This window comes from Oncorhynchus keta, chromosome 2 (genome assembly GCF_023373465.1).
Source record: "Oncorhynchus keta strain PuntledgeMale-10-30-2019 chromosome 2, Oket_V2, whole genome shotgun sequence".
NCBI lineage: Eukaryota > Metazoa > Chordata > Actinopteri > Salmoniformes > Salmonidae > Oncorhynchus > Oncorhynchus keta.
The window spans coordinates 21,428,421-21,448,930 of NC_068422.1; the positions used below are offsets into that span (position 1 = coordinate 21,428,421).

General features: G+C 44.2%; 1 protein-coding gene across 1 annotated transcript in view; it reads left to right on the top strand.

Annotated features, from left to right (window-relative positions):
* Positions 1-1,064: 1,064 nt before the first annotated feature.
* Positions 1,065-20,510, top strand: part of abca5 (ATP-binding cassette, sub-family A (ABC1), member 5) — a 123,705-nt gene continuing 104,259 nt past the window's right edge. Inside the window, exons 1-2 of the mRNA XM_052473580.1 lie at positions 1,065-1,369; positions 12,717-12,898. Of these exons, the coding sequence (XP_052329540.1) occupies positions 1,357-1,369; positions 12,717-12,898 (195 nt within the window). The 5' untranslated portion in view covers positions 1,065-1,356. The remainder of the gene's footprint in view (positions 1,370-12,716; positions 12,899-20,510) is intronic.

Sequence of the window (20,510 nt, forward strand, 5' to 3'; positions counted from 1 at the left end):
ATTGTTTTGTGAATCATGGATGACACTGTCATTTGTAACAAGTTTCTGTATATTATTTTTTGGTAGCATTTCTATGTTGAAGATTAAAAAAGAATTTGGTGCATTTTTCCCAATATTCCATCCAATTCGCTTTATTTTGTTAATATATTACACTTGATCTTTCTTGAATAAGCAACTCCATTTATTTGTTTTTCTTCTAACTTATTCTGTTCATGAAAATAAAAATGTGGTTTTGGTCTTAATTTAAGGTTAGGGTTATGCTTAGCAGTGTGTTTAAGGTTATTGTTAGGTTTAAAATGACATTTTAAGAAGAGAAATTTTAGAAATCGGCGGGGTTTTATAACGTTCTGTTTGTGGTAACAAGTGACGACCCTGAACTGGAACTGTTGTCTGCGCATGCGTAAATGCTGTTTTGGCGAAATTTAGACTATCCGGTTAAGTGAAAGAAAATGTTCTATTTAGTTAGCAGCTTTTTGACTTGTAATTTCAAACGTGTCATTCCAGACATCAATGCTGTAGTTTAACAGCGGAATGAAGCATATTATCTCAGCGAAACAATCAGAAAGTAGTGGGTACAATATTACCCAGCATTCCCTTCACCCGTGTATATGGAAACGGTATTTGATCATTTGCTGAAATTTCACCAAAAACACATAAAGCTACATTAAATTCCCTACTGGACCATATTACTGTGCACGGACTCAACATGCAATATTTTGTATTGTATGTTTACCCAATGTGCGATCAGTATTTTTGTCTACATTAAGAAACTTCTTGATGAGTAACTATAGAGCCATAGTGCTGCTGAAATTGCTACCCTATCCCTACTGTCGGTCTTGGTTGGCACCGAGTTTTTATCTCAGTCTATTTTCATCGATGAAAGTTACAGTTGTGCCATACATTTACGAACGGACAAGCTGACTGCGCTCTGAATTTACCAACGGCCCAGAGCACAATTACAGCTTCAATGACTCTTGATTGGTCAACGTCACACTCTGTAGTCCCGCATTCAATGGCAGAGACGAAGTACGACAGAAAACACCATTTCTAGTAGTTACCATAGCCACAAAGTCTATTTTGACAATATCGTAAAAAATCACGAAAACAAAAATGAGCTTTTTGGTCTTAATTTAGGGTTATGCATAAGGTTAGCAGTGTGGCTATGGTTAGGCTTAAGGTTAGTGTTAGGTTTAAAATAACATTTTAAGAAGATAGATTGTAGAAATAGGCGGGGTGTATGACTTTGTGACTGTTGTAACTAGTAACGACCAGGAACGGCGATTTTGGTTTGTTTACATAAAACGGACCTAAACCTAGAGCACAAGGGCCACAAAGGAACAAATTAGACATGTCTTAATGTATTTCATACGTAAGTAGCTAAAACGTTTATATTTTATTTAATTGTATAGCTATTTTTGTGTTAGCATTCTTTCCTTTCTAGCATCACTCCTTGTGCGCTCAGTTAGCTCACTACGATACGCGTTAACGTTAGCTACATAAAAACCGACCTGAATTTATTTTAAATTGCGATATTTGTATCTATCCACTACATACTATTTCGTCTTATATCTAACATTCACACGCCATGCATTCCACTTGTCTGGTATTGCTAGCTAATCTTCGCTATCTAACATAAACTAGTTAGTCGGTAACGTTAGTTAGCTAGGTAGCTAGCAACTGTAGCTAGCTAACGTGTACAACAGGGTTATTTATTGATCCATGGCCACAGCTCTGTTGGCGTTTTTCCTCATGTTGCATGTTATATAAATCATTGAACTCTGTTATACGAAGGTTGTAGAATAATATGCCGATTCCACACCAGCGGGAGCGGAAAATATTTTTGGTATGTCATTGTTCTGGCAATTCTCAAAAACTTAATTGTTCATGCTTTTTACATTTGTATCACAAACCATTTTTGAGAAAATCATTATGAAAGTGTTCCTTTTTAGACCTATATGCCTCCTGTAAGACCCTATAATCGGTGAACAATAACGCTCAGTTGCGGTCAGTGCCATTTAAGATGAGGGAGGACGATGTTTTTTCATGAGCATTACCTTATTTTTTTATTAAAGCATATTGGATGACTGTCATTCATATTCCATTCACCCTGTTCAATGTAACAGCGATAGGTTTAGACTACTACATGATACTAACATTTTCCCTATACCTATCATGATGTTGCTACAACCTAGCCTATGAATGAAAATTGACAACGTAGGCGCACACAGGTCGAGAGACAAATTTGAAGTGACAGACCTTCACATATGGACTGATGGTGACATTCAGTACCATCTTGCACACTCTTGCCTGCATCAAGCTGATATAGGGTGTAATCATTAGTCCAACAGTTGCAAACGATTGGACAAATTCAGGCATTTTTTTTATCCCTGTTTTGTTCCGTTTGCATCCGTTTAAAAAACATTTTTCAATAGAATCAGCGGAATGAATATCAATTCAAATTGTATTAGTCACATGTGCCGAATACAACAGGTCTGTAGACCTTACAGTGAAATGTTTATTTACGAGCCCCTAACCAACAATGCAGTTTAAAATAATAAGAAAGAAAAGTATCAAGTAATTAAAAAGCAGCAGTGATCACCTGTAAACACTGTTCACTTTCATAGCAGCCACGTTCTGTTCTTTTTATCTATGCACGCTCCTCCTTTCACCTCTTCGCTTGTGGATGCACAACACATCAGCTGTATGTTACCAGGCGAAAAAACCTTTCCAAGCCAAACCGCTACACACAGCCTCCATTGTTCTCACAATATTTGCTAAAGTAACGTCATAGTCAGCATAGCTAACAGAACTACTAACAAGTTAGTAAACCCTCTACAATCATGCAGTTACATTAGTGTAGTCAGTATGCAGTTACACCGGCGGGCCCCGGTGGCAATAAATTGGTCAAACCAAAAGCTTACCTTGACTTGAAAGAGTTTCAGTGTTGTGTTGGATAGTCATAGGCAGCGAGCTAACATAGCATCCATCTGTTTGAGCAGGCTAAACTAGCTGTGAAAGTGAAAAAAATTGCTGTTCTTCATTTTGGAAGAAATTCATTTAATTGTTCAACTATTGTCTCTCTCTCTCTGAGTCAACTACTCACCTCATTTTATGCAGTGCTAGCTGTAGCTTATGTGTTCAGTACTAAATTGATTATCTGATTCTTTGATTGGGTGGACAACGTGTCAGTCCATGCTGCAAGAGCTCTGATAGGTTGGAGGACGTCCTCCGGAAGTTGTCATAATTACTGTGTAAGTCTATGGAAGGGGGTGAGAACCATGAGCCTCCTAGGTTTTGTATTGAAGTCAATGTACCCAGAGGAAGACGGAAGATAGCTGTCTTCCAGCTATACCATGGTGCTACCCTACAGATGCTGTGGAGGCTAATGTAGACCTTTGCAAAATGAGGATGGTCCTCCCCTTCCTCTGAGGTGCCTCCACTGATAACGTTACATGATACAGACAGCATTTTGGTGTCATTACATTATAGCTACTCGTACAGTGTGCTCTAAAATGTGACGATCGACTCGATTCGGTCTTATGTAGCAACATTTGAAATTGTGTTTTTACGTAGGATAAAAGTAGATTGAGGAACAATGGGAAAGTAATTCTGCTTTAAAAGTTGATGATATAATTTTTTAACACCACATTTGAGAAAATGGCCCATGAATGTTTTGGTACACCTACTGGAGAACTCTTCCTTGTCTACACCCATTCAGCATCCTTCACACCCTCTTAAGCCTTACTTGCTGACCAGACCGGACACATCGCGTGCGCGAGCGTCGCAAAATAAATGTAGAAATCCCTGTTATTCAATTATTGCACCCTCACTGCTTGTGTGCACCAACGAGCCTCTGCGATGCCAGGAGCTTAAATAGAATTCCATTCTATTTCTGACGCAGATTGCGCTGAAAGTCCTGCCTCTTCCATCTCCTCATTTGTTTATAGAAGCAGATACCCATGTGACATCATCCCCCTCTTCAAAGGAGGAGACACCCTGGACCCAAACTGCTATAGACCTATATCCATCCTGCCCTGCCTATCTAAGGTCTTCGAAAGCCAAGTCAACAAACAGGTCACTGACCATCTCGAATCCCACCGTACCTTCTCCGCTGTGCAATCTGGTTTCCGAGCCGGTCACGGGTGCACCTCAGCCACTCTCAAGGTACTAAATGATATCATAACCGCCATCGATAAAAGACAGTACTGTGCAGCCGTCTTCATCGACCTCGCCAAGGCTTTCGACTCTGTCAATCACCAAATTCTTATCGGCAGACTCAACAGCCTCAGTTTTTCGGATGACTGCCTTGCCTGGTTCACCAATTACTTTGCAGACAGAGTTCAGTGTGTCAAATCAGAGGGCATGCTGTCCGGTCCTCTGGCAGTCTCTATGGGGGTGCCACAGGGTTCAATTCTCGGGCCGACTCTTTTCTCTGTATATATCAATGATGTTGCTCTTGCTGCGGGCGATTCCCTGATCCACCTCTACGCAGACGACACCATTCTATATACTTTCGGCCCGTCATTGGACACTGTGCTATCAAACCTCCAAACGAGCTTCAATGCCATACAGCACTCCTTCCGTGGCCTCCAACTGCTCTTAAACGCGAGTAAAACCATGGTTTTTCCAACCTTGAATACGTGGACATCTATAAGTACCTAGGTGTCTGGCTAGACTGCAAACTCTCCTTCCAGACTCACATCAAACATCTCCAATCAAAAATCAAATCCAGAGTCGGCTTTCTATTCCGCAACAAAGCCTCCTTCACTCACGCTGCCAAGCTTACCCTAGTAAAACTGACTATCCTACCGATCCTCGACTTCGGCGATGTCATCTACAAAATGGCTTCCAACACTCTACTCAGCAAACTGGATGCAGTCTATCACAGTGCCATCCGTTTTGTCACTAAAGCACCTTATACCACCCACCACTGCGACTTGTATGCTCTAGTCGGCTGGCCCTCACTACATATTCGTCGCCAGACCCACTGGCTCCAGGTCATTTACAAGTCCATGCTAGGTAAAGCTCCGCCTTATCTCAGTTCACTGGTCACGATGGCAACACCCATCCGTAGCACGCGCTCCAGCAGGTGTATCTCACTGATCATCCCTAAAGCCAACACCTCATTTGGCCGCCTTTCGTTCCAGTACTCTGCTGCCTGTGACTGGAACGAATTGCAAAAAATCGCTGAAGTTGGAGACTTATCTCCCTCACCAACTTCAAACATCAGCTATCCGAGCAGCTAACCGATCGCTGCAGCTGTACATAGTCTATAGGTAAATAGCTCACCCTTTTTCACCTACCTCATTCCCATACTGTTTTTATACTGTTTTTATTTATTTATTTTTCTGCTCTTTTGCACACCAATATCTCTACCTGTACATGCCCATCTGATCATTTATCACTCCAGTGTTAATCTGCAAAATTGTATTATTCGCCTACCTCCTCATGCCTTTTGCACACATTGTATATAGACTGCCCATTTTTTCCTACTGTGTTATTGACTTGCTAATTGTTTACTCCATGTGTAACTCTGTGTTGTCTGTTCACACTGCTATGCTTTATCTTGGCCAGGTCGCAGTTGCAAATGAGAACTTGTTCTCAACTAGCCTACCTGGTTAAATAAAGGTGAAATAAAATAAAAATAAAAATAAAATTGATTATATCCACGTGGGTGATTGAAAGATAAAAATGTTTTACCGGTTGTCGTGGTAAAAGTGTAGATGCCAATCACCATATAAGTTCAAAGATGAAAAGGCCTGGAAGGAGGAGAATTGACTAGAAATGATTCGGTTGGCCATTTTATGTGTGGATTAATTGTCGGAGTAGAAGACCTTGTGCATTTCAGGTAAAATAACAACTCGATGTATATATCCCAGGACCTATTAGCTAGCAAGTGCAAGCTAGCTAAATAGGACAAATTAGCTAGCAAATTAGCTAGCAAGTGCAAGCTAACAAGCTAAATTGCCATACATGTTTAATGCTTTTCAACCTGCCCCTAAATTAATGTCTTTGGTTCAGAGTTTGTTTTAATTTTTTGATCTGCATGTCGTGATCGTGTTTGGTGTAGTGGGACAAAATACATTTATGAACGATGGCGCACACGCACAGACAGTGTGGGTTCCGTGCCCCACTTATCTCTTTAAATCAAATCAAATTGTATTTGTCACACATGGTTTGCAGATGTTAATGCAAGTGTAGCGAAATGCTTGTGCTTCAAGTTCCGACAATGCAGTAATAACTAGAGGTCGACCGATTATGATTTTTCAATACCGATACCGATTATTGGAGGACCAAAATGGCCGATACCGATTTTAAATCTGCCGATTTTAAAATTTAAATTAAAAAATGTATTTGTAATATTACAACAATACTGAATTAACACTTTCACTTAATATAATACATCAATAAAATCAATTTAGCGTCAAGTAGATAATGAAACATGTTCAATTTGGTTTAAATAATGCAAAAACAAAGTGTTGGAAAAGAACGTAAAAGTGCAATATTTGCTATGTAAGAAAGCTAACGTTTCAGTTCCTTGCTCAGAACATGAGAACATATGAAAGCTGGTTGTTACTTTGAACATGAGTCTTCAATATTCCCAGGTAAGAAGTTTTAGGTTGTAGTTATTATAGGACTATTTCCCTCTATATCATTTGTATTTCATTAACCTTTGATTATTGGATGTTCTTATAGGCACTTTAGTATTGCCAGTGTAACAGTATAGCTTCCGTCCCTCTCCTCGCTCCTCCCTGGGCTCGAACCAGCAACACAACGACAACAGCCACCACATCGAAGCGTTAACCATGCATAGCAAGGGAAACAACCACCCCAAGGCTCAGAGCGAGTGAAGTTGGCGTGAGCTAACTAGCCAGGTCACACCAGCCTCATCTCGGGAGTTGATAGGTTTGAAGTCATAAACAGCTCAATGCTTGACGCACAAGGAAGAGCTGCTGGCAAAACGCACGAAAGTGCTGTTTGAATTATTGTTTACGTGCCCGCTTCTGCCTACCACCGCTCAGTCAGATACTTAGATACTTGTATGCTCAGTCAGATTATATGCAACACAGGCACGCTAGATAATATCTAGTAATATCATCAACCATGTGTAGTTAACTAGTGATTATGATTGATTGTTTTTTATAAGATAAGTTTAATGCTGGCTAGTAACTTACCCTGGCTTACTGCATTTGCGTAACAGGTAGTCTCCTTGTGGAGTGCAACGAGAGAGAGGAAGGTCGTTATTGCGTTGGACTAGTTAACTGTAAGGTTGCAAGATTGGATCCCCCGAGCTGACAAGGTGAAAATCTGTCTTTCTGCCCCTGAACGAGGCAGTTAACCCACTGTTCCTAGGCCGTCATTGAAAATAAGAATGTGTTCTTAACTGACTGTCTGCGCCAACCCAGACAGGAAGATCACATCAGTGACTCAACCCACTCAGGTGACGCACCCCTCCTAGGGACGGTATGAAAGAGCCCTAGTAAGCCAGTGACTCAGCCCCTGTAATAGGGTTAGAGGCAGAGAATCCCAGTGGAAAGAGGGGAACCGGTCAGGCAGAGACAGCAAGGGCGGTTCGTTGCTCCAGAGCCTTTCTGTTCACCTTCACTCTCCTGGGCCAGACTACACTCAATCATATGACCCACTGAAGAGATGAGTCTTCAGTAAAGACTTAAAGGTTGAGACCGAGTTTGTGTCTATCACATGGGTAGGCAGACCGTTCCATAAAAATGGAGCTCTATAGGAGAAAGCCCAGCCTCCAGCTGTTTGCTTAGAAATTCTAGGGACAATTGGGAGGCCTGCGTCTTGTGACCGTAGCGTACGTGTAGGTATGTACGGCAGGACCAAATCAGAGAGATGGGTAAGAGCAAGCCCATGTAATGCTTCGTAGGTTAGCAGTAAAACCTTGCAATCAGCCCTTGCCATGACAGGAAGCCAGTGTAGGGAGGCTAGCACTGGAGTAATATGATCACATTTTTTGGTTTTAGTCAGGATTCTAGCAGCCGTATTTAGCACTAACTGAAGTTTATTTAGTGCTTTATCCGGGTAGCCGGAAAGTAGAGCATTGCAGCGTCTGCTAAATGGCATATATTATTATATAGTGGCGGGGGCGTATGCCTCATGACTAACGGGACATGGTGTGATGAAGGAAACATACAGGAACTCAAATCCTTCTGTTCACCTGATTTAGAATTCCTCACAATCAAATGTAGACCGCATTATCTTCCAAGAGAATTCTCTTCGATTATAATCACAGCCGTATATATCCCCCCCCAAGCAGACACATCGATGGCTCTGAACGAACTTTATTTAACTCTTTGCAAACTGGAAAACATTTATCCGGAGGCTGCATTCATTGTAGCTGGGGATTTTAACAAAGCCAATCTGAAAACAAGACTCCCTAAATTTTATCAGCATATCGATTGCGCAACCAGGGGTGGTAAAACCTTGGATCATTGTTACTCTAACTTCCGCGACGCATATAAGGCCCTGCCCCGCCCCCTTTCGGAAAAGCTGACCACGACTCCATTTTGCTGATCCCTGCCTACAGGCAGAAATTAAAACAAGAGGCTCCCACGCTGAGGTCTGTCCAACGCTGGTCAGACCAAGCTGACTCTACACTCCAAGACTGCTTCCATCACGTGGACTGGGACATGTTTCGTATTGCGTCAGATGGGAATATTGACGAATACGCTGATTCGGTGTGCGAGTTCATTAGAACGTGCGTCGAAGATGTCGTTCCCATAGCAACGATAAAAACATTCCCTAACCAGAAACCGTGGATTGATGGCAGCATTCGCGTGAAACTGAAAGCGCGAACCACTGCTTTTAATCAGGGCAAGGTGTCTGGCAACATGACTGAATACAAACAGTGCAGCTATTCCCTCCGCAAGGCTATTAAACAAGCTAAGCGTCAGTACAGAGACAAAGTGGAATCTCAATTCAACGGCTCAGACACAAGAGGCATGTGGCAGGGTCTACAGTCAATCACGGACTACAAGATGAAATCCAGCCCAGTCACGGACCAGGATGTCTTGCTCCCAGGCAGACTAAATAACTTTTGCCCGCTTTGAGGACAATACAGTGCCACTGACACGGCCTGCAACGGAAACATGCGGTCTCTCCTTCACTGCAGCCGAGGTGAGTAAGACATTTAAACGTGTTAACCCTCGCAAGGCTGCAGGCCCAGACGGCATCCCCAGCCGCGCCCTCAGAGCATGCGCAGACCAGCTGGCCGGTGTGTTTACGGACATATTCAATCAATCCCTATACCAGTCTGCTGTTCCCACATGCTTCAAGAGGGCCACCATTGTTCCTGTTCCCAAGAAAGCTAAGGTAACTGAGCTAAACGACTACCGCCCGTAGCACTCACTTCCGTCATCATGAAGTGCTTTGAGAGACTAGTCAAGGACCATATCACCTCCACCCTACCTGACACCCTAGACCCACTCCAATTTGCTTACCGCCCAAATAGGTCCACAGACGATGCAATCTCAACCACACTGCACACTGCCCTAACCCACCTGGACAAGAGGAATACCTATGTGAGAATGCTGTTCATCGACTACAGCTCGGCATTCAACACCATAGTACCCTCCAAGCTCGTCATCAAGCTCGAGACCCTGGGTCTCGACCCCGCCCTGTGCAACTGGGTACTGAACTTCCTGACGGGCCGCCCCCAGGTGGTGAGGGTAGGCAACAACATCTCCTCCCCGCTGATCCTCAACACGGGGGCCCCACAAGGGTGCGTTCTGAGCCCTCTCCTGTACTCCCTGTTCACCCACGACTGCGTGGCCACGCACGCCTCCAACTCAATCATCAAGTTTGCGGACGACACAACAGTGGTAGGCTTGATTACCAACAACGACGAGACGGCCTACAGGGAGGAGGTAAGGGCCCTCGGAGTGTGGTGTCAGGAAAATAACCTCACACTCAACGTCAACAAAACTAAGGAGATGATTGTGGACTTCAGGAAACAGCAGAGGGAACACCCCCTATCCACATCGATGGAACAGTAGTGGAGAGGGTAGCTAGTTTTAAGTTCCTCGGCATACACATCACAGACAAACTGAATTGGTCCACTCACACTGACAGCGTCGTGAAGAAGGCGCAGCAGCGCCTATTCAACCTCAGGAGGCTGAAGAAATTCGGCTTGTCACCAAAAGCACTCACAAACTTCTACAGATGCACAATCGAGAGCATCCTGGCGGGCTGTATCACCGCCTGGTACGGCAACTGCTCCGCCCTCAACCGTAAGGCTCTCCAGAGGGTAGTGAGGACTGCACAACGCATCACCGGGGGCAAACTACCTGCCCTCCAGGACACCTACACCACCCGTTGTTACAGGAAGGCCATAAAGATCATCAAGGACATCAACCACCCGAACCACTGCCTGTTCACCCCGCTATCATCCAGAAGGCGAGGTCAGTACAGGTGCATCAAAGCTGGGACCGAGAGACTGAAAAACAGCTTCTATCTCAAGGCCATCAGACTGTTAAACAGCCACCACTAACAGTGAGTGGCTGCTGCCAACACACTGTCATTGACACTGACCCAACTCCAGCCATTTTAATAATGGGAATTGATGGGAATTATGTAAATATATCACTAGCCACTTTAAACAATGCTACCTTATATAATGTTACTTACCCTACATTATTCATCTCATATGCATATGTATATACTGTACTCTACATCATCGACTGCATCCTTATGTAACACATGTATCACTAGCCACTTTAACTATGCCACTTTGTTTACTTTGTCTACACACTCATCTCATATGTATATACTGTACTCGATACCATCTACTGTATGCTGCTCTGTACCATCACTCATTCATATATCCTTATGTACATATTCCTTATCCCCTTACACTGTGTATAAGACAGTAGTTTTGGAATTGTTAGTTAGATTACTTGTTGGTTATCACTGCATTGTCGGAACTAGAAGCACAAGCATTTCGCTACACTCGCATTTAACATCTGCTAACCATGTGTATGTGACAAATAAAAATTTGATTTGATTTATTATTATTATAAGTGACAAAAGCATGGATTCATTTTTCTGCATCATGTTTGGACAAAGTTTCTGATTTTTGCAATGTTACGTAGATGGAAAAAAGCTGTCCTTGAAACAGTCTTGATATGGTCTTCAAAAGAGAGATCAGGGTCCAGAGTAACGGCGAGGTCCCTCACAGTTTTATTTGAGACGACTGTACAACCATTAAGATGAATTGTCAGATTCAACAGAAGATCTCTTTCGGTCCACAGACGACGCAATCGCAACCACACTGCACACTGCCCTAACCCATCTGGACAAGAGGAATACCTATGTGAGAATGCTGTTAATCTACTACAGCTCAGCATTCAACACCATAGTACCCTCCAAACTCGTCATCAAGTTCGAGACCCTGGGCCTCGACCCCGCCCTGTGCAACTGGGTACTGGACTTCCTGACGGGCCGCCCCCAGGTGGTGAGGGTAGATAACAACATCTCCACCCCGCTGATCCTCAACACTGGGGCCCCACAAGGGTGCGTTCTGAGCCCTCTCCTGTACTCCCTGTTCACCCACAACTGCATGGCCATGCACTCCTCCAACTCAATCAGCAAGTTTCGGGACGACACTACAGTGGTAGGCTTGATTACCAACAATGACGAGATGGCCTACAGGGAGGAGGTGAGGGCCCTCGGAGTGTGGTGTCAGGAAAATAACCTCGCACTCAACGTCAACAAAACAAAGGAGATGATTGGACTTCAGGAAACAGCAGAGGGAGCACCCCCCTATCCACAACGACGGGACAGTAGTGGAGAGGGGGACGACAGGGTAGCCTAGTGGTTAGAGCATTGGACTAGTAACCGGAAGGTTGCAAGTTCAACCCCCCGAGCTGACAAGGTACAAATCTGTTGTTCTGCCCCCGAACAAGGCAGTTAACCCATTGTTCCTAGGCCGTCATTGAAAATAAGAATTTGTTTCTAACTGACTTGCCTAGTTAAATAAAGGTAAAAAATAAAAAAAATAAAAGAGTTTAAGAGTGTAAGTTTTAAGTTCCTCGGCGTACATACACATCACGGACAAACTGAATTGGTCCACCCACACAGACAGCGTTGTGAAAAAGGCGCAGCAGCGCTATAAGTCCACCATAATTTGCAATTTCCATTAAAAATCCTACAATTTGATTTTCTGGATTTTTTTTCTTCTAATTTTGTCTGCCAAAGTTAAAGTGTACCTATGATAAATTACAGGCCTCATCTTTTTAAGTGGGAGAACTTGCACAATTGGTGGCTGACTAAATACTTTTTTGCCCCACTGTATATTGACACCAAGATGATATGTGTCTTGTAAGGTTCACAGATCATAGGGTCTTGCAGGAGGCATGTATAGGTCTATATATGGCCTAAAATGGCTAATTTCATCATGATTTTCTACAAAATGATTTGTGATACAAATGTAAAAAAACATGTTAAACATCCTTCCTCCCAATGAAGTTTCAATGTGAGAATTTCAAGAACAATCTGAGATGCCAAAAATATTTTCAGCTGCCGTGGAATCGCCCAATTAGCCTTGCTTGCTTAAATTAGCCAGCCAGCTAGCTAGCTACTTCCCTTGATCCCTTCCATCATCAAATTAATGCCAAGAATGTATCAATCTAGTAGTTAGTGAGCCATCTAAAAAAAGTTGCTCAAAACAAGGATGCTTTTTATATCTTGTTTTGCAGCTATTGCGCCCAGCTGTGGAGAACGTCCTCATTCATGCCCCAGACAGTTGAAGCATGCTGGTAGTAACGTTAGTATGCAGCCCAACATAATCAGAAGAGATGCCGGAGTCTGGCATCAAACGAAAAGCCTGCTTTACAAGAATCTTCTCATCAAATGGAGGACTAAACAACAGAGTCTGCAGGTGGGTTACTTGCTGCACCTTGTCCTTTGTCTGCCTGATTTGAATCACTTTGAGGCCGTTTCACGGACACAGATAAAGCCTATTATGTTTTGCATCTGAGAAAAGTAGCTAGCTGTATAGTTAACTATATAACTCATCTGTATCTAACCCATGCTGCCAATCATCATTTCCTTCTTCCAGGAGAATGGTAGTACAAAAGTCTCACTCAATTCTATGATAATATTCACACCACACTTTAGGCTGCCCATTAGGACTATAAGGCTTAGTTAGGTAATACTACTGCAGCCTGCTGAAGGCTGATTTGTATGTGGTGTTTATAGCCTACGTACGCCACTCAATCAGGTTCATACTACTCCCTTAGGGCTCGGAGTGCACTGACATGGTCAATCACATGTACCTTCCTTTCTCTTGTTTTACCTCCCTCCAGAGCATTTTGGCTCTAGCATTTTATTGTGCCACCCGCCCGCAAGCTTTAACTTCTCTGGGATATGTGGGACGCTAGCCTCGCCAACAGCCAGTGAAATTGCAGGGCGCCAAATTCAAAACAACAGAAATCCCATAATTAAAATTCCTCAAACATACAAGTATTTTACATCATTTTAAAGATAAAGTTCTTGTAAATCCAGCCACAGTGTCCGATTTCAAATAGGCTTTACGGCGAAAGCACACCAAACGATTACGTTAGGTCAGCACCAAGTCACAGAGAACCATAAAGCCATTTTCCAGCCAAGGAGAGCCCTCACAAAAGTCAGAAATAGCGATTTAAATTAATCACTAACCTTTGATCTTCATCAGGTGGCACTCACAGGACTTCATGTTACACAAATGTCTGTTTTGTTCGATAAAGTTCATCTTTATGTCCAAAAACCTCTTTTGAAATTGGTGTTTTATGATCAGAAATGCATTGTCTCAAACAAACATCTGGTGAAAGTGCAGAGAGCCACATCAAATGTGTCCTCATAATAAACATTGATAAAAGATACAAGTCTTATGTATGGAAATATAGATAAACTTCTCCTTAATGCAACCGCTGTGTCAGATTTCAAAAAGGCTTTACGGCGAAAGCACACCTTGCGATTTATGTTAGGTCAGCACCTAGCCACAGAAAAACATACAGCCATTTTCCAAAGAAGGAGAGGTGTCACAAAAGTCAGAAATATAATTGTAAATATTCACTTACCTAAGATGATCTTCCTCAGAATGCACTCCCATGAATCCCAGTTCCACAATAAATGTTTGTTTTGTTCGATAAAGTCCATAATTTATGTCCAAATACCTCATTTTTGTTCGCCCGTTTAGTTCACAAATCCAAACTCACGAGGCGCGGGCAAGTCCAGGCGAAAGTTCCGTCAAAAAGTTCAAAATGTTATATTGCAGTTCGTAGAAACATGTCAAATTATGTATATAATCAATCTTTAGGATGTTTTTATCATATCTTCAATAATGTTTAAACTGGACAATTCCTTTGTCTTTAGAAATGCAGTGGAACGCAGCTAACTCTCATGGGCGAGCACGAGACTGAGCTCATGGGACTCTGCCAGACACCTGGTTGAAACAGCTCTCATTCAGCCCCCCTTCACAGTAGAAGCCTCAAACAAGGTTATAAAGACTGTTGACATCTAGTGGAAGCCTTAGGAAGTGCAATATGACCCCATAGACACTGTATATTCGATAGGCAATGACTTGAAAAACTACAAACCTCAGATTTCCCACTTCCTTCTCAGGTTTTTGCCTGCCATATGAGTTCTGTTATACTCCCAGACATCATTCAAACAGTTTTAGAAACTTCAGTGTTTTCTATCCAAATCTACTAGTTATACGCATATTCTAGCTTTTGGGCCTGAGTAGCAGGCAGTTTTCTCTGGGCACCTTATTATCCAAGCTACTCAATACTGCCCCCCAGTCCCAAAGAAGTTAAACTTGTTGTGACTAGTGATGCACCGATATGACATTTTTGGCCGATACCGATATCCAATATTCTTCTTGCCCCCCAAAAAACGATACAGATAACCAATATTTAATATTTTAGCGGCCTTTTAAGCATTCTTGTACAGTTTATAGTTCACATATGGACGCAGCGGTCTAAGGCACTGCATCTCAGTGCAAGAGGCGTCACTACAGTCTGGTTCGAATCCAGGCTGTATCACATCCAGCTGTGATTTGGAGTCCCATAGGGCAGCGTACAATTCGCCCAGTGTCGTCCAGGTTTGACCGGGGTAGGCCGTCATTGTAAATAATAATTTGTTCTTAAAACCGACATGCCTAGTTAGATAAAGGTTACACACACCACATTGACGAAAAAGTTATTTTCTTGGCATTTACTCATTACCAGTAAAACATCAACCTATTTCTTTCACTTACTTGCTGTGCTGTTTCGTTGTTAATTTGTTCAGTCGTTTCATTCTAAACCAGGATTTCTATAGAACGCCGTTTGCGTCTTTGTGTCAAAAATATATACAATTTAACGTGTCAAATAAGCTTGTTGACCGATCAGGACCTGAATATGACTGCTCGTCACATAATAATTTAATGCATTTACATATTTTTTACGTAGTTATTACACTCAATCATATTTCATATGTCACAACGATTCATTGATACGTATGCTAAGATGCTGGTAAAGTCTCATGCACCTACTGTGCTCGTCATTAAAACAAAGCTAGCTGGATCATGGATGCAAACAATGTTCTTCCCCAAAAACATAGCAAAACGACATCTGTTTCAGTAGCTGTAGTTAGCAAGCTAACTATATAGCTAGGTGTCATTGTCTAAAATAACCAGTTCTTTGATTAATGGTGGTCGGACCCATGTATGTGAAGCTAGCCACAATAAGGTTTAGCCACAATCGTAGACATTGGTTAGCCTTCAAAATAAAAGTATGGCATAATTCTACTATTTGTATTCAATCGCATCACTGTCAATTACTTTATTTTGAAGGCAAACGCAAATTCCACTATTGTGCCTAATCCTTATTGTGGCTAGCTTCATAACCCGGTCCGGTCGAACGCCACTTGCCAGATGAAGCTAGCTGGCTGCTTATAACGTTAGCTTTGGCCAACAGGGTTAAGTAACTGGCTAGCTATTTATTTTCATGAACTGAAGTTCAATTTCAATAGGTGAACAACAAGTGGCAACATAGCTAATACTTACTCACAAGGATTCCTAAATCATTGCTAAGAACAATGAAAATGACTGGAGTTTTTTACTGGTTATTGTTTTCAGGCTACCCCAGAAGTTGCGGTTGAATAAATGATGCTTTATTACCAATGCGGTATTGTAAGCACATCGTTCGTGGTCAGTTTTTGCTTGTTTGCTGACTTTTTTTGTACAGCTTTGACAGTGCTACTGTATATCTTTTGACATGCAAAGACCCAAACGGCATTCCATAGTATGTATGTCGTGAGGCTAATAGCAGCGACGGCATTACTGTGTAACTCCGGTAGGGCAACATCAGAAAAATAGCGCACTTGGTAGTGTTACCCGGTGCTCGACCAGTCGGCGAATGCCAACATCACCCACAACAGAGAACGGTTGATTGTCAAGGGCAATGAATTACATTATCTTGGCTTTAATGGATTTCGCCTTTGAGTTGTCTCGCTGAAATTTTACATTTACATTTAAGTCATTTAGCAGACGCTCTTATCCAGAGCGACTTACAAATTGGTGCATTCACCTTATGACATTCAGTGGAACAGCCACTTTACAATAGTGCATCTAAATCTTTTAGGGGGGGGGTGAGTGAGAAGGATTACTTATCCTATCCTAGGTATTCCTTAAAGAGGTGGGGTTTCAGGTGTCTCCGGAAGGTGGTGATTGACTCCGCTGTCCTGGCGTCGTGAGGGAGTTTGTTCCACCATTGGGGGGCCATAGCAGCGAACAGTTTTGACTGGGCTGAGCGGGAACTGTACTTCCTCAGTGGTAGGGAGGCGAGCAGGCCAGAGGTGGATGAACGCAGTGCCCTTGTTTGGGTGTAGGGCCTGATCAGAGCCTGGAGGTACTGAGGTGCCGTTCCCCTCACAGCTCCGTAGGCAAGCACCATGGTCTTGTAGCGGATGCGAGCTTCAAGTGGAGAGAGCGGAGGAGCGGGGTGACGTGAGAGAACTTGGGAAGGTTGAACACCAGACGGGCTGCGGCGTTCTGGATGAGTTGTAGGGGTTTAATGGCACAGGCAGGGAGCCCAGCCAACAGCGAGTTGCAGTAATCCAGACGGGAGATGACAAGTGCCTGGATTAGGACCTGCGCCGCTTCCTGTGTGAGGCAGGGTCATACTCTGCGGATGTTGTAGAGCATGAACCTACAGGAACGGGCCACCGCCTTGATGTTAGTTGAGAACGACAGGGTGTTGTCCAGGATCACGCCAAGGTTCTTAGCGCTCTGGGAGGAGGACACAATGGAGTTGTCAACCGTGATGGCGAGATCATGGAACGGGCAGTCCTTCCCCGGGAGGAAGAGCAGCTCCGTCTTGCCGAGGTTCAGCTTGAGGTGGTGATCCGTCATCCACACTGATATGTCTGCCAGACATGCAGAGATGCGATTCACCACCTGGTCATCAGAAGGAGGAAAGGAGAAGATTAATTGTGTGTCGTCTGCATAGCAATGATAGGAGAGACCATGTGAGGTTATGACAGAGCCAAGTGACTTGATGTATAGCGAGAATAGGAGAGGGCCTAGAACAGAGCCCTGGGGGACACCAGTGGTGAGAGCGCGTGGTGAGGAGACAGATTCTCGCCACGCCACCTGGTAGGAGCGACCTGTCAGGTAGGACGCAATCCAAGCGTGGGCCGCGCCGGAGATGCCCAACTCGGAGAGGGTGGAGAGGAGGATCTGATGGTTCACAGTATAGAAGGCAGCCGATAGGTCTAGAAGGATGAGAGCAGAGGAGAGAGAGTTAGCTTTAGCAGTGCGGAGCGCCTCCGTGATACAGAGAAGAGCAGTCTCAGTTGAATGACTAGTCTTGAAACCTGACTGATTTGGATCAAGAAGGTCATTCTGAGAGAGATAGCGGGAGAGCTGGCCAAGGACGGCACGTTTAAGAGTTTTGGAGAGAAAAGAAAGAAGGGATACTGGTCTGTAGTTGTTGACATCGGAGGGATCGAGTGTAGGTTTTTTCAGAAGGGGTGCAACTCTCGCTCTCTTGAAGACGGAAGGGACGTAGCCAGCGGTCAGGGATGAGTTGATGAGCGAGGTGAGGTAAGGGAGAAGGTCTCCGGAAATGGTCTGGAGAAAAGAGGAGGGGATAGGGTCAAGCGGGCAGGTTGTTGGGCGGCCGGCCGTCACAAGACGCGAGATTTCATCTGGAGAGAGAGGGGAGAAAGAGGTCAGAGCACAGGGTAGGGCAGTGTGAGCAGAACCAGCGGTGTCGTTTGACTTAGCAAACGAGGATCGGATGTCGTCGACCTTCTTTTCAAAATGGTTGACGAAGTCATCTGCAGAGAGGGAGGAGGGGGGGGATTCAGGAGGGAGGAGAAGGTGGCAAAGAGCTTCCTAGGGTTAGAGGCAGATGCTTGGAATTTAAAGTGGTAGAAAGTGGCTTTAGTAGCAGAGACAGTGGAGGAAAATGTAGAGAGGAGGGAGTGAAAGGATGCCAGGTCCGCAGGGAGGCGAGTTTTCCTCCATTTCCGCTCGGCTGCCCGGAGCCCTGTTCTGTGAGCTCGCAATGAGTCGTCGAGCCACGGAGCGGGAGGGGAGGACCGAGCCGGCCTGGAGGATAGGGGACATAGAGAGTCAAAGGATGCAGAAAGGGAGGAGAGGAGGGTTGAGGAGGCAGAATCAGGAGATAGGTTGGAGAAGGTTTGAGCAGAGGGAAGAGATGATAGGATGGAAGAGGAGAGAGTAGCGGGGGAGAGAGAGCGAAGGTTGGGACGGCGTGATACCATCCGAGTAGGGGCAGTGTGGGAAGTGTTGGATGAGAGCGAGAGGGAAAAGGATACAAGGTAGTGGTCGGAGACTTGGAGGGGAGTTGCAATGAGGTTAGTGGAAGAACAGCATCTAGTAAAGATGAGGTCGAGCGTATTGCCTGCCTTGTGAGTAGGGGGGAAGGTGAGAGGGTGAGGTCAAAAGAGGAGAGGAGTGGAAAGAAGGAGGCAGAGAGGAATGAGTCAAAGGTAGACGTGGGGAAGTTAAAGTCGCCCAGAACTGTGAGAGGTGAGCCGTCCTCAGGAAAGGAGCTTATCAAGGCATCAAGCTCATTGATGAACTCTCCGAGGAACCTGGAGGGCGATAAATGATAAGGATGTTAAGCTTGAAAGGGCTGGTAACTGTGACAGCATGGAATTCAAAGGAGGCGATAGACAGATGGGTAAGGGGAGAAAGAGAGAATGACCACTTGGGAGAGATAAGGATCCCGGTGCCACCACCCCGCTGACCAGAAGCTCTCGGGTTGTGCGAGAACACGTGGGCGGACGAGGAGAGAGCAGTAGGAGTAGCAGTGTTATCTGTGGTGATCCATGTTTCCGTCAGTGCCAAGATGTCGAGGGACTGGAGGGAGGCATAGGCTGAGATGAACTCTGCCTTGTTGGCCGCAGATTGGCAGTTCCAGAGGCTACCGGAGACCTGGAACTCCACGTGGGTCGTACGCGCTGGGACCACCAGATTAAGCTTACGTAGCAAGAATCTTATTGACTAAAATGATTAAAATGATACAGTACTGCTGAAGTAGGCTAGCTGGCAGTGGCTGCGTTGTTGACACTACACTAATCAAGTCGTTCCGTTGAGTGTAATAGTTTCTACAGTGCAGCTATTCGGGGGCTAGCTGGCTAGCTAGCAGTGTTGATTACGTTACGTTGCGTTAAAAGAACGACAATAGCTGGCTAGCTAACCTAGAAAATCGCTCTAGACTACACAATTATCTTTGATACAAAGACGGCTATGTAGCTAGCTATGTAGCTAGCTACGATCAAGCAAATCAAACCGTTGTGCTGTAATGAAATGAAATGAAAATGTGATACTACCTGTGGAGCGAAGCGGAATGCGACCGGGTTGTTGAGTGGGAAGTTATATTCGGTAGACGTTGGCTAGCTGTTAGCTAGCTAGCAGTGTCTCCTACGTTAAGGACGACAAATAGCTGGCTAGCTAACCTCGGTAAATTAAGATAATCACTCTAAGACTACACACTCTAAACTACACAATTATCTTGGATACGAAGACAGCAAAGACAACTATGTAGCTAGCTAACACTACACTAATCAAGTCGTTCAGTTGAGTGTAATATCAAATCAAATTTATTTATATAGCCCTTCGTACATCAGCTGATATCTCAAAGTGCTGTACAGAAACCCAGCCTAAAACCCCAAACAGCAAACAATGCAGGTGTAAAAGCACGGTGGCTAGGAAAAACTCCCTAGAAAGGCCAAAACCTAGGAAGAAACCTAGAGAGGAACCGGGCTATGTGGGGTGGCCAGTCCTCTTCTGGCTGTGCCGGGTAGAGATTATAACAGAACATGACCAAGATGTTCAAATGTTCATAAATGACCAGCATGGTCGAATAATAATAAGGCAGAACAGTTTAAACTGGAGCAGCAGCACAGTCAGGTGGACTGGGGACAGCAAGGAGCCATCATGTCAGGTAGTCCTGGGGCACGGTCCTAGGGCTCAGGTCCTCCGAGAGAGAGAA